Source organism: Camarhynchus parvulus, chromosome 11 (genome assembly GCF_901933205.1).
Source record: "Camarhynchus parvulus chromosome 11, STF_HiC, whole genome shotgun sequence".
NCBI classification, from domain to species: Eukaryota; Metazoa; Chordata; class Aves; order Passeriformes; family Thraupidae; genus Camarhynchus; species Camarhynchus parvulus.
In genome coordinates, this window is record NC_044581.1 from 7850782 (window position 1) to 7864548 (window position 13767).

At 46.3% G+C, this 13767-nt stretch overlaps 1 protein-coding gene across 1 annotated transcript in view; it reads right to left on the minus strand.

Annotated features, from left to right (window-relative positions):
• GLG1 (golgi glycoprotein 1) overlaps positions 1-7647 on the minus strand; it is a 76940-nt gene extending 69293 nt beyond the window's left edge. Inside the window, exon 1 of the mRNA XM_030956290.1 lies at positions 7312-7647. Coding sequence (XP_030812150.1) covers positions 7312-7623 — 312 coding nt within the window. The 5' untranslated portion in view covers positions 7624-7647. The remainder of the gene's footprint in view (positions 1-7311) is intronic.
• Positions 7648-13767: the final 6120 nt, after the last annotated feature.

A 13767-nucleotide genomic window follows, 5' to 3' on the forward strand; every position in this document is an offset into this window, starting at 1 on the left:
GTCCTGCATGATGATGGTCACTTTTCTCTATGGTGTTATTTGCCAAAAGGGACATTCCATGTGTACCATTAGGCTTTAGGCTACTGTTACTAAAGGCATCAGGTGTTCAGTTTAAGGCAAAATTGCAGACATTGCAAACAAGAAATGCACTCAAATGCTAACAGGTGAAACCTAAGCTCACAAAGCTGTAAGATATACAAGACACACTTATGTAAAGGGAAAAAAATTAAATAAACTCATGCACAAAACCCTTAAAGACAGTACAGAGAAAAAAGACATCTCTAACTCCTGAAGGAGACTCCTCAGCTCAGAGCAGCAGACATTCAGACACCAGCATTCCAGGACAGTTTTTATGAATGTCACCCCTGCTCAGAAGTGGAACAGGATGGGTTTTTATCTCTTGTCTTGATGAAAAAAGGTTGCAATTATGCCACAAGCTAGCACCCAGGGAAAACAGGATCTCTGCTCTTCACTTAATGCACAGTGATGGATACTGATAAACTGAGCATCCAGAAAATCAAGGTATCCCATGATAACAGAAAATTATCAGCTAACAGAATTGAAAAATTTTAGTGCCATAGCAACCAACTTCACAGACTTTAAAACTGAATTAGTCAGAAGATCAAAAAGAAAAAAAACTATTTTAAAGCAAGATTTCAAATAAAAAGGCAATTACCTAGCCCTTTTATTCATCTAATTCTTTGGGGTATATTATTAGGAAGAGTAACTGCAAAGCTTTTTCCCAAAGCAAGTGTGCATTTTCCCAAGACCAAAGAAGCAGAATCCACTGGAAAAGTGGTGCATGCATGCAGGAAAGCTAGACTATAAAGAACACCTAGTCATCTCTGTACTAGAAAACAAATACAGCACTTTATTTGCCAAGAATAATCCCTCTTCAAAACATTCTGTTCCAACCATGACAACCCAAAGCAGCACCAGAGAGATCTCCTTTCCTCCAGCACAAGGGAAGGAGAGAGTGCATGCAAAACACAGCCTAGCTGTACCTGTCTGTACTGTAACAACGGACCAAGCCTTTGCTTTTCTATGTATTCAGCTATTTGGCTCAGGAAATCACCTCCCCCAACAGGGCTTTCTCACTGCACCCTGAGCCAAGCCCAGGCTGCACAGCCTGCATGGAACTTTATTTCTTGCCTTGTATTTCCCCTCCTTTTCTCCTTGGTATGCAGAGCTGCAGCAGGCCAGCAGTGCCAGCTCGCTGGAGGAAGCAGACCTGTAAGATAATCTCTTTTACTGAGCCAAACATCCCAGGCCAAACTGATATACAATCAGCTACCACAAGTACCAGCCTGCCAAGAACAGCACAGAATTAAGAAAAACAAATCCACCCCCTAAAGAAACCTCACAAAAATAATTCTCTTTGATAAGAAAAAGGATATGGAGGACTAAACCTGTGCTCAGTGCTCTGTTCACAAGACATTCAGTCCAGCGCCTGGAATGACAGCGACCATCTTCCCCTCTATTCAGCTCACACATGGCTTCAGCAAGAAGAAAAGAGTACTTTTAAATATTGCTACATCCTAAGATGAAGCCAAAGGCTGATGCCAAAGTAACCAACCTAAAAACAAATCAAACTTTTAAAGTATATTTAGTATTTTACTTTAAGACTGAACTACAAAAGCCAGGAGGAAACTGGGCTTACACTATCCAAACACAAGGGAAAAAGAGAACCTCAGAATAAAAATGCAGCTGATCTTGGGTAAGAAGCCAAGCCTCAGGAGAAAAACTTTCAGTGCTCCTTGCCTTCCTGTTGCTCATGTGTTTCTCAAAACTTCATCATCTCAATCCTTTCTCCCAGGTCCAGCCACTCTCTTCCATTGATTTGGATAGTGTATCTTCCATTTCACGAATTTGAAAAGCAGGAGGGACTATATTCACAATTCATATTAATTTGCATCTACCACAAAGCATTGTAAATTCTTCATTAAATTCCATTTAAGACAGAACTGTATCTGAAAATTTCTAATTCAGATGTCACAGGCTTCAACTCATAGAGCCAAATTACAGAGCAATAATTAACTCAATCTCTTAAAATTGCAACACATTTTTCCTTTAAATTAGCTCAACTCCAACTATACTGGTAAGAATTCTCCTTTTCTTTTTCTCAGGAAAGTAGCAGTTCTTAAACTCTTGTGTCCTTTTCAGATTGTGAATGATCATCAGGTCAATATCCTTTAGAAAGAAGGGAAAATGTAAGTAAAGCCCTTGGCAGGGCTTAAGGTACATCTTCCAGGTTTCTGATCGTTGCCTTTAAAAAAACCCAACCCTTTGAGTGTTGGTATCTGAACCAATGCTAATGCTGTAGGCACTGCAAGAGTAGCACTGGAATACTAACTGCCTGCTCCTTTGCAATAATAATGATTAGAGAACCAGAACAGCCTCCATCCCACAACCACAGACTTATCAACCCAGGGAACAGGCAGCTTCTTAAAAGAGCTCACCTGAAGGCCAGGGAGAATGCCTGGGGATTTTGGGGAAAAAACTCCATAAATGCTGAAAGAGATGGTCAACCCTGCCAGGAGTGTCTTCACCACTTGCATTTCCTAAGAACTAGCCTAACCTCACTCCATGTTTAATCCACAGCCCTCAATTACTTGGAGCTCTGGACAGGTAACCAGTCATTTGCTGCCACAAATGAGACATCTCAAAAAGGGAACTTTAAATGCCAGCCTCCACCTGTGCACAGGAAAACAGAGAGATGGAATAACGGGAGTATGTGCTCAAATATAACATAATGTCATATGCTGAGTCAAACAAAACCTTTGACCTGGAAGTCAATAAATTAGGGAGATAAAAAAGAGGAAAAATAAAATAAAATGAGCTACTGTGACAGATCACACTCATCTATCTCAGTGCAAGCAAAAAGATTGAGGGAAGCCTTTACATTTCCAATCCATTTACCAAAAAGGTAGAAACACCAGAGAAGCAGGACAACAACTGGGAACACACAAATTTTCCTACAATTACAGTATAACCCAAACAGATGAAGACCCCAAGCATGCATTACTGTCTGGTTTCTATTCTCCATCTATAATTTTAAAACAAATAATTTCACTGACACTACTTTATCAGATCACTTAAGGAGCTCAGGTACACACAGAATGAGGAATAAAACATTTAAATGGAAGAAATATGACAGTTCCCAACCTGTCAAATGGTACACACTCCTCAGTCCATTAAGTCACATCAAATGAATTTTCTGGCCTTTTACACCAACTACAATAGTGAAATAAAAGGAAAAATACTATTCTTGAAATACACAGCCTTCATGATAACTTGTTTTTTTCTTAATACAATCTGCAGCACTAGGAGAGTCCTATTTTTTCCAGAAGGCAGAGCATTAAGGCTCAATTACACTGTCATTGCCATAAAGGTGTTACCAAAGAAACAGAACCACTCAGGATGAAGAAAGTAGCAGGAGGCCCAAACTTTGATTTCTAATCCCATCTTAACCACAACTGTTTGATCTAGAAAAAATACTTAGCCTTTTGTGCAATATTTATAGCATGATATTGTTCTATATCATGTTAATGCATTATCTTTATAAGGGCAATGCTCAACAATTATGGTATCAAATTCACTCACCAATTAACCAGATGTAATGTAGGTTCTAAAACTAAAATTATGCTACACTAGTAAACCAGATAAGAGACCCACAGTGGATAAGATTATTTTCATTCCTTTTAATGTTTCCCACCCCAAATTCAACAACTTGGTCATGTTTCAAGCGCAAATCATCATTAATCAAGCAAAAATCGTTACCTAGCAAATATATTAATATTTCATGGGTTTATTTATACTTTAACCACCATGCAAATCAGTTTAACAGGCAAGCCACAAAAAAAGGGTTTAAAGGCTGCAGCCTATGTTCAGTGAAATGCAAGCTCTGAAGTCTTTCCAGAAACAGGCTCGCAACCTGAATCCTTCCAAGAAAAAAAACCACTTTGGAACACAAATTTTAAAAATATATATATACACTACCCCTTTCTACTCTTTTTATATCGTGACATAGAATTATGTGAATAATAATTAAAATCTTGATGACAAAATTTAAGTCACTCAAAAGTGTAATATATCTAGTGCATGAATACTTCTCACTAGAAGAAAGTTAATTCATCAAAATGCACCAAAAAATGGGGTTTACTCTATTTTCTGATTATAGTAAAAACTGTTTAAGCTGAGTAGCTCTGACCATGACCATTTCCTTCTCCAATCAAGGAGCATCCTTCTACTACTAAAGGAAAGAAGACTCTGCACTACATTAATTAAACATTTCTTTGACTCAGTGGAAAAATCAGTGGTAAAAAGTATTTGTTATCAGTCTGGGGATCTGACTATTTTTTCTTCAAGAATTCTAAAAATACACAGTGCTTAGATAACTCTTTTGATAATACTTTAAATTGACAGCCTACCAATAACCTCCCAAAACCAAAACTTTAAAATTTACTATCTGGGGGTTTGGCTTAGGTGGTTTTTTTTTATTTGTGTAGGGTTTGGGGTGTGGAGTTTGGGGTTTTTTTTTACTATTTTCTATGTGTCAGACTGTTCTTCACCGAATATTTGTGTTAAACTGCTTCTTTCAACATTTGCCTTACAAGTTGGGCTCCTGTACCAGTCAACCACTGACTCAACACTCCTGCTCCTCTAGAGTCAGAACTACCCAATGAAAGCAAGGGAAGATGCACTTCAAAGACATCCACCCCTAGAAATCAGCAGATACTGAAACCATGTGATTGCACTCAAACTGACTAACAAAACAAGCACACCACCTCTTTTCTCTATATTTTATGGACTGAAAAAGAATGGTTCAAATAGTTGTTTCTCCTAGTTATTTGTATTTAGAAGTATCCTAGCCTGTTTGTATCAGACTAAGAAAAATCAATGGATAATCCTCATAGTAACACTCCCAGTTTCAAACTGAATTTTCTCCACTTTAGAGAAACATTTCTTACGAAAAAAATAAGATTAGCTTAAACACCTAGAGAAAAAAAAGGCTGCTTCTGCAGCCTAACTGCATCTAAAAATCTTACCTGCTCCTTGCAGCAGTGTCCACACACTGCCCTCACTGAGAGCATCACACAAAACAACTCCCCAAATCTCCACCTACTATAGCCTGACTGGTTTTAAGTGGGCTGTATGACTCAGAATAGATTCTCACCCATTTTAAAACGTAATTGTCACTTTTCTGGTATTGTCCAAACAAGCAGTCAGATGCTCTAGAGTCAAAAGTAAAAGTTATATCAACAACAGCCCATACGTCACTTATTTCCTCTGCCGTCATCTCCAATGCAAAGGAAACTTCTGAGACAACATCTGACCCCATTCCCAATCAGCTGAAATGCTACCCAATGTTTACAACTCATGACTTTTATTCACAGTCTAAATATCAAGTGTTAAACAGTAGGGATACACAGAAGTCAGCTATTTTAATTAATTTCTCAAAGCAGCACCCTGTGAAGCCATTTTTACATCAGGATGCAGCCCATCACATCGGTGTTACTGGGCAAACTGCTGGGAGTTAAGACCAGCTGAGAGTGCTCTTTGCAGGCTGACAGACAACTAAGGACAAGGCCACAGAGTGGCACCTTCAGAGAAAAAACTCAATCCAAAAGAGCCCTGAGATGTCCTGTTGATGCCTGGGATGTCACCCAGGAAAAAAACTCACCTTCAGCACTGGGCATCAGGCAGCACTACAGCTAGAAAAGACCAACAGCCAGCAAACTACTGACATCAAGGCAGGCTTAGGAATGGGAAAAGGAAAACCACAAGCAGACATAACATTCAAAGAGTGGAGTTCTCAGGAGATATGCAGAGCCAACATAAGGGTTTGTACTTGCTGAAAATAAAGCATGATGCAAAAGATTCCTTCACCTTCGATTTGATCTTATCCCTCTCCCTGCACAGCCCTGTGTACCAGCCCTGCACTCAACCCCTCTGTGCTTTAACTCAGAAAAATTACAAAACTATTCCAGCAGAAAACCAATAAACTAGACCAGAAAAGGGTTCACCTCACTAAAATGGCAGAAAACCAACAAGCACTGGAACTGTGAAAAGAGTAGGGAGGGGCTATGAAACTGGAAAGAAAGGAAGAACAAGAGCTTGCCTTTTTGGCAGGCTGGCAGCTTGTGAGGTACTGCCTGTGAGGTCAGCTTCCGAGATCCTCTCAGACAGGATGCCTACCTAAAAGGGGGCCAAAAGATCCCAGACAGGGGAAAGGAACAGCAAGGGGCAAGTTGTTCATAAAGCACATATGGGAGGCAGCGTTTCATACCTGTGACAGATGTTGCAGCAGGACTCATTAAAAATACCCACCACGAGTGTCTTACTAACTACCCACCCAGAATTAAAACATTAAGTTAGATTAAAATCGAAATTAGCTTTGCATTTTAAGCCAGAAGTAATCACTGACACTTACTGGTTCAAGATTCCCTTTGATTACAGTAACCATTGCCACTGCCATCTGCTGTCCCCATAAAAACGGATGAGAAAAGAGCCCAGGTTTTTCCTAATCGCATTCCCTGTTGGGCAAAACGTCATTAAAACTGACCCAGCCTGGCATTCCCGGACTCTACAGTAGAGAAGCCAAGAATACACAGACCTCGAGACGACGACGGCTCACTAAAGGCACGTCTCCCACAGGCTGCTTCAAAATGAGCCCAGGAATGAATGAAAAGATGGAGCTGAAAGACTCGGAGGAGGCAACTCAGTTTTTTCTTGAACTGGACTTAGAACTGCTCACGACAGGTGTTTGGGAACAACACAGATTGCCCCGTTAACCTCCCCATAGAGTCAGCTAAGTCTAACGATTATATATCGAGTTTCATACACGCACAACCGAGGACTGGAAAGCAGCCGCCTCTGCAGCCGAGTTCTGGGCGAAGGTGGGACCCTGAACGTGAAAAAAACATCTCAGGTCACTGCTGCTGCGAGCACGGCTCCTTCACTCCGCACTACGCGGGCTGAGCTCTCCCAGACCTCCAGAAACGAATCACGCCGCAAGGCACCGGAGGCAGAGCACAAAGCCATCCCCCCGAGAGCGCTCCCTGCCCGGAGGGCGCTGCGCGGGCGGCAGCGCGGAGCCCCGAGGTGCGGATGAAGAGGAGCTGCTCTCCGGAGTCCTCAGGGCCACCCCGCAGGCACCTCGCTCCTCCCGCGGAGCTCCGCAGCGCAAACTCCGATCTTTAAAACACAAACCATGAGGGAAACGCGGGGCGGCGGCGCGGCGGGGCGCGGACACGGCTCTTTGTTCGCCGCCGCGGGCAGGCCCGGCCCGGCCCCGGGCCCGACCCTCACCTCGCGGACATCCTGCAGGCACTCGAGCACGGCGAGGTTGTTGGCCCAGCTGTGCTTGGAGCAGAGCCGCACCACGTCCTCCCGGCACACCGCCTCCTCCGACAGCTTCCACCCGCTGCCCGACCCGCCGCCGCGGGCACTCCGCGGGACAGCCGCGCCCGGCCCCCCCGGCTGCCCCGCTCCGGGCAGAGCACCGGCGGGACCGGCAACGCCGGCAGCAGGGCTGGGCGCCGCCGGCCGCGCCGCCAGCGCCAGCAGCAGGAGCAGCGCCGGGCCCGGGCAGCGGCTCCGGACACGTCCGCACGGCGCCATCTTGGATCCGCCACCTCCGGCGTCCGTCCGCCCACCCCGCGGCACGCACGGCGTATGCAAATCAGCGCGCCCGTGACGTCACCTCAGTGGGACGCGCCCCTTTCCTGGAGAGGGGGCGTGGCCCGTTCTGGCCCCTCCTCCAGCACGCGCGGTGGCCCCGCCTCGGCCGTTGTCGCCTCAGGAGGACGAGGCGCCACCTGAGGAACCACCGCGGCTCTGCGGCCCCGACGGCCCTCGCCGCCCCGCCAGCCTCCAGCACCTCCTTAGCGGCCCCGCAGCCCCTCGGCGGTCCCGCAGCCTTTCAGGGGACCCCGGCACCTCTCAGCAGCCCCGCACCCCTTCAGCCGCTCCGCAGCCCCTCAACGGTTCCCGCAACGGCTCCCGGATCCCCTCAGCGGCCTCTGCAACCCCACAACCAGGCAGGGCGACACTGCCGAACCAGCGGCGGTGCCGGGAGGCGAGGAACCGAGCCTGGGCGTGCTCAGCCTGCCGGGAAGGCAGCAGCCGGTCCCGCATCTCCCTCAGCAGGTGTCCGATAGCTGAGGTGAGGTTTTGCCCGAAATCTCATTTCCCACTCGCACTTCGGCTGCCCAGGAACTGAGGAGGTAGGAGACGTAATGGGGAAACTGAACTTTGCGGATGACAGTGTTAGTGAGCTGAACGAGGAACCAAGTCTGGACAAGGATGAACAAATACAGAAATACAAAGAAGAATTACAGAGGAACGAACAGAAAATGCAGGCGATCAAAGCAAAAATTAAGAACACTGAAGAAGAAATGCAGGAGATCAAAGAAAAAATAGAGAAGAATGAAATAAAAATACTGGAGTACAAATCAAAAATAGAGAAGATCAAGGAAAATATATGGAAGAATGAAATGAAAATACGGATGAAGAAAGGAAGACCAGGGGAGATCGAAGAGGAAAAAAGGAACTATGAAGTACAAAAAGAGAATGTAACAAAAATATGGACAAACAAAGAAAAAATACAGGAGCTCAAAGATAAAATACATAAGAACAAAGAAAAAATACAGCAAAACAAATTAAAAATACCAAAGAATGCAGAAAAAATACTGAGGTATGAAGCAAAAGCAGAGAGTGAAATAAAAGTACGCAACAACAAAGAAAAAGTACAGGACATCAACAAAAAAATACAGAACATCAAAGAAAGAATACAGGAGATACGAGATGAAATGCAGAAGAGCAAACCAGAGGATGCCAAAGAAAAAATACTAAAGAATGAAGAAAAAATACGGAAGACTAAAGGGAAACTACGTAAGAATTAAGACAAAAAATTGACTGGCTGCTAAAACACTGGAAATCTTTAATAAAATGCTGGCATTCAACTTTCCTGCTGTCATTTCTCCATGCTGAGTGCCAAATTATCAACGGCATGGATCTGCTGCCTATATACGGATGCAGGGCCTGGCCTCTCCTGGGGCAGGATGCGGGGCTGGCTGGAGGGGATGGGACAAACCCAAGAGCTTGGGCCAGCCCTGGGGTAGCTGCAGGGAGCAGAGAGCTGACCAAGGGCAGAAAAACACATTTTGGGGTTGCCATGAGATAGCTCATTTTCGAGGTTGGTGGGTTGGCTGCACCTCCTGCGCTGTCAGTGCCAGGCACTCTGGGCTGGGATTTGGCATGTCACACTCCATAGTGGCTCTGGGCTTTGTCCATGGGAATGGAGAGAAACAGACTGTAGGTGTGATCAGGTCTCCAAAACATGGTCTACAAGGGCTGATCCCATTGTAGGTGGGATCCACAAGTTCCTCCTAGAGCAATAAGTGGGGGTTGGATGCTGAATTTGGTGATGGATCATCTAAAAGCAGTGTTTGCAGCCACACAGCCCCCTCAGAGCAGTGTTTTGGGAATGCTGCAGCCCACTCTGCCCGAGCAGCCAGCCAGACCCAACATTTCACAGTAAAAAAGTACCTGTCCAAGTGCTGGGGCAGTGGCAGCAGTGGGACACAAGTCCACCACCAGCTCAGCAACCACAGCTCTTCAGATGTCCTGCCAGCATCTCACTGGGCCAGCTCACAGCACCCTCCTAGGATGGGTTTGCCCCCAAATCTCAGATTTACTTCCAACAGCAGATGGAAATGGGCTGCAGGGTGAATCTCACCTCAATTCCCCTCCTTGCTGACTCCAGGAGCAGTTTTCCCAGCACCAGCTGGCATCAGGCCAAAGTCAGAAGCTTTTGCCTGCATGCCAGGATGCTCCACGCGTGTGCCCTGGCTGGGTGAGGTGAAGCAGAGCTGCAGGGCTGCTCCCTTCCTGCCCCAGGCTGCCTCATCCTGCCTGGAAGAAACCCTTCCCTTGGGAATGCTTCTGACTGTCTCACCCAATCCAGGAGCTACCAGAGCTCCTCGAGCCCATTGTGGCCACCAACCTGCAGCCGTGTCATCCAGGTGAAGGCAAGGGCACGAGAGGGAGGAGCAGAGTGTCCGGGCTCCTGTTGTTTGAATGTCATACTAGGACACAGCGCTTGGGAAAGTGGCTTTGTGCTGGCACCCAGGGGCTGTGCAGCTGGGAACACTTGAAAACAAAAGCTGCAAAATCCAGCCCGTGCTTGGCAGCCTATTTGGTTTAGTGAGAATTATTTGAAGAGTTAGCCCAGTGCAAGAGCTGGCTCTGCTCCTTCATCCATCACAGGATGAAGACAGAACAGAGCCGTGGAGCTGGGTTACAGCTCACTTCTTTCCACCTTTGGGACATCTCCAGAGATTAGTTTTTTCCTCAAGGAACACCTTCTCCCAACCTTAGATTTTACTAAGATTTTACTTAGATTTTACTAATCCTGTGTTGCTCACTTTTAAACAGGTATTTCATAAAATAGCCCTATGCTTACCATGTCCACACGGTGAGTTAAACAAGGAGGAAGTTTTTATTTGGGCACAGCAATATCTCTGCCTGTGTGTTAACCCCAGTGGCTCCTTACAACTACAGCCCCTCTCCTTTGGCAGGAATTCCCTTATTGGTTCATTTTAAGCATTTTAGCAGTAAGGTTTTCACCTTCTGGGTGTTCCATTATGAGCTTGCAGTCCTCTGCTTTTGTAGTGGGCAGCACTTTTCAGTCTCATTGCCTTAAATAATAAACCCCATTTATATGGCCACAGCTTTGCCAAGCGAGGCTGGGGTGAGCTGAGTTGCTGGGACATCTCTCGCTCCTTCCCATCAGGGTCCTTGCTCTCCAGCTCACCACTTCAGGGAGAACAAAAGTTCTTCCTCAGTCCATGCAAAGGAGCTGCTCCAATTTTTAATTGGATACAGACTGCTTGCTCCCATGTGGCAGTTCTGAATCCCAGCTCAGCCTCCACGCAGTGCCCTGAGGCCCACTCCCTTGCATGCAGCCCAGCTCAGCTGCCTCCCTCCAAAGCTCTGCATCCCCCAAAACTTCAGCACTGCCTTTCCCAGTGGACAATCCTCTCCACCAAGACATGCTGCTGCAGCGAGCCGAGTTGAACTGACATTCAATGCTATTTCTTGCTGCCTAAGGCAACAATTCCAGCCTGGTATTTCATGGTTTATTTGCATGACACACACAGGTTCAGCTCCACTGTTTCAGGTTTTCTTGTAGGTCAGAGTCCTGCTGCTCATCCACATTTGGAAATAAGCAGAAGACAACAGAAATACTCAACTTCCAAGGAAGCTGTGGACAAAGAGGAGACAATATTTCAGCTACAATCCTGTGAGTATTGAGCGCAAGGGGAGCTTTGTGCCTCTCAGGCACAAAGTTTCAGCCTGACAAGACCTTTCTTTTTCCCCAAAGAGTGATGCTATTGACACATATTTGCCTCACAAACCCTCAGAAGCCCCAGCCCATAACTGTAGAGACTGTTGCCCCCCATACTGATTCAGATCTGTCTTGCAGTTAGCACCTACCATTAGGAAAAAAGATATGGGCAATTTTCCAGCCCATCCTCCAACCTGCCACAATTCTTTCCGAATTCCACTTATGCTTTCCCAAGCACTGCACTCAGTGCTGCTGCCAGCTTGACGCCATCGGAAGCACAAGGGGCTCGCTCCCTGTTCTGTGGCCTCTGCTGCTAGTGGAAGCACCAAATTGGACTTGATGCAAGACCAAATCCCCTGGACCCTCAAATTACTTACGCTTCAGAGGGTGGGATAATTACTGAAATTAGTTTGAGACATTTCTTCTTTCTTGACCAGCACATGCTGGAGAGAGCATGTTACCTGTAAAGTTTGTCCCAAGGATTAGATCAGCTTTCTAGGACATAGGTCCCCAAATTCCTTTTACTTTTGCACTTAAAGGCACTATTTTCACAGAATCACAGAATATGCTGAGTTGGAAGCGACCCACAAAAATCATCAAGTCCAAGCCTTAGGCCTGCACAGGACCATCCCCTAGAGACACACTATGTGCCTGAGACCATTGCCAAATGCTTCTTGAACTCTGTCACTGTTGGTGATGTGACCACTTTCTTGGGCAGCCTGTTTCAGTGCCCTCTGGGTGAAGAATCTTTTTCTGACATCCAACATAAACCTCCCCTTGAAACAACTTCAGGCCCTTCGCATGGGTCCTGTCACTGGTCACCACAGAGTAGAGATCAGTGCCCCTTCTGTTCCCCTGATGAGGAAGCTGCAACTGCAATGAGGTTTCCCCCCAGCCTCCTCCAGGCTGAACAGACCAAGTGACCTCAGCCACTCCTCATATGCCTTCCCCTCAAGGTCCTTCACCATCTTCCTTATCTTCCTTTGGACACTCTCTAACAACTTAATAGCCTTTTTTATATTGCAGTGGGCAAAGCTGCACACAGGACTCAGGCTGAGGCTGCAGCAGAGCAAAACAGAATAAACCCATCCCTCGACTGGCAGGTGATGCTGTGCCTGATGAACCCCAGGACATTTTCCCAGAGGCCACAGAACCCAGTGCTCTGTAACACCAGGGCACCCACAGCTCCAGCTGCCATCCGAGCACAGCACACCGCTTTCAGCAAAGTAACATGAGCAGGAGGCATTTCTGCCTCCTCAGCAGTATGTCTAAATATCTTTAACTATCATAAAAGCAAATAAGCAGTGATAAATATCGTTATCATAAGTGAGGGAGGCTGTTGACGTCAGCATGCCTGAGTGCTCACAGGGGCCAAGAGCAGCTTGGCTGAGGGCAGTCCTGCTGCTGAGGTATTGTGACCCCCTCTGCTCAATTTTCCAGGTGACTCTGCAAGGCAGCTGAACTCTTTTTTCCCCATGAGCTGTTTTTTCCCCATATTCTCCCTTTCACAAACCAGCAGAAAGGTGAGTCTTTTAAGGAATTTACTGCCTTAGTAGAAAATCTGCAAATCTACAAAACCAGAAAATCTTGTCACGTCTCCTCACAAATGGAAAAGGAGAACTAAAGGAAATCCCACAGGGACGCTCTGGCTACTTCAGTGTAACAAGGTTCAGCTTAAGCTGCTTGTTTCACTTGCTACATTGCCAGGGATTTTTCCAATTTGATTTGGGACACAAAGTAGCTGCTTTTTCGCCCTCCAGGAAGCAGCGGGTACAGCCAGAGCAGGGCACAGCACGGGCCTGTCCTCCCTGGTGTGCGCACACACACACATACACACACACCACACACAGAGCAAGCTGTGCTCATTTCTAGGCTCACACTTTGCAGATGACCTTTTCTCATCTGCAACATTTTTGATTATTTGTCAAAATCTTACCAGAGTCTTTTCAAAAGCTAAAGAACCAAGGTAGATGCTACAGCAGCAAAGTTCCTTGATGTGGAGGCTTGGAGCTGGCTGCTTCCTCACCCTATGGATCACCACAGTCCAACACCAGATCATCCCTGTTAGAGGGAGATGCGGAGCCCAGCTCCAAAAGCATAGCTGTCCAACCCCAGCCTCATTTTCCCCACCAGCCACCCACAACACACCTCCACAGGGAGCAGCAGGGGCTGGATTGTTGCCAACCAAGCAGCCCCCACAGACAGCTCCGGCCAGTGCTGCACTGTCCCCCAGGCCTGCTTTCACAGGAGCTAAAATTAAAAAGGTACTGTTCTGCAATAGCCTGGAGAAAAATATTTCAAAATGACCATGCACAGCTAAGAGCAAAGCCCTGTCTGCAGGAGCCACAGCACTGCCTGGTTTTACCTATCACCTCACACGAGATTTACTACAGGAATTGCCAAGGGGCCACCCT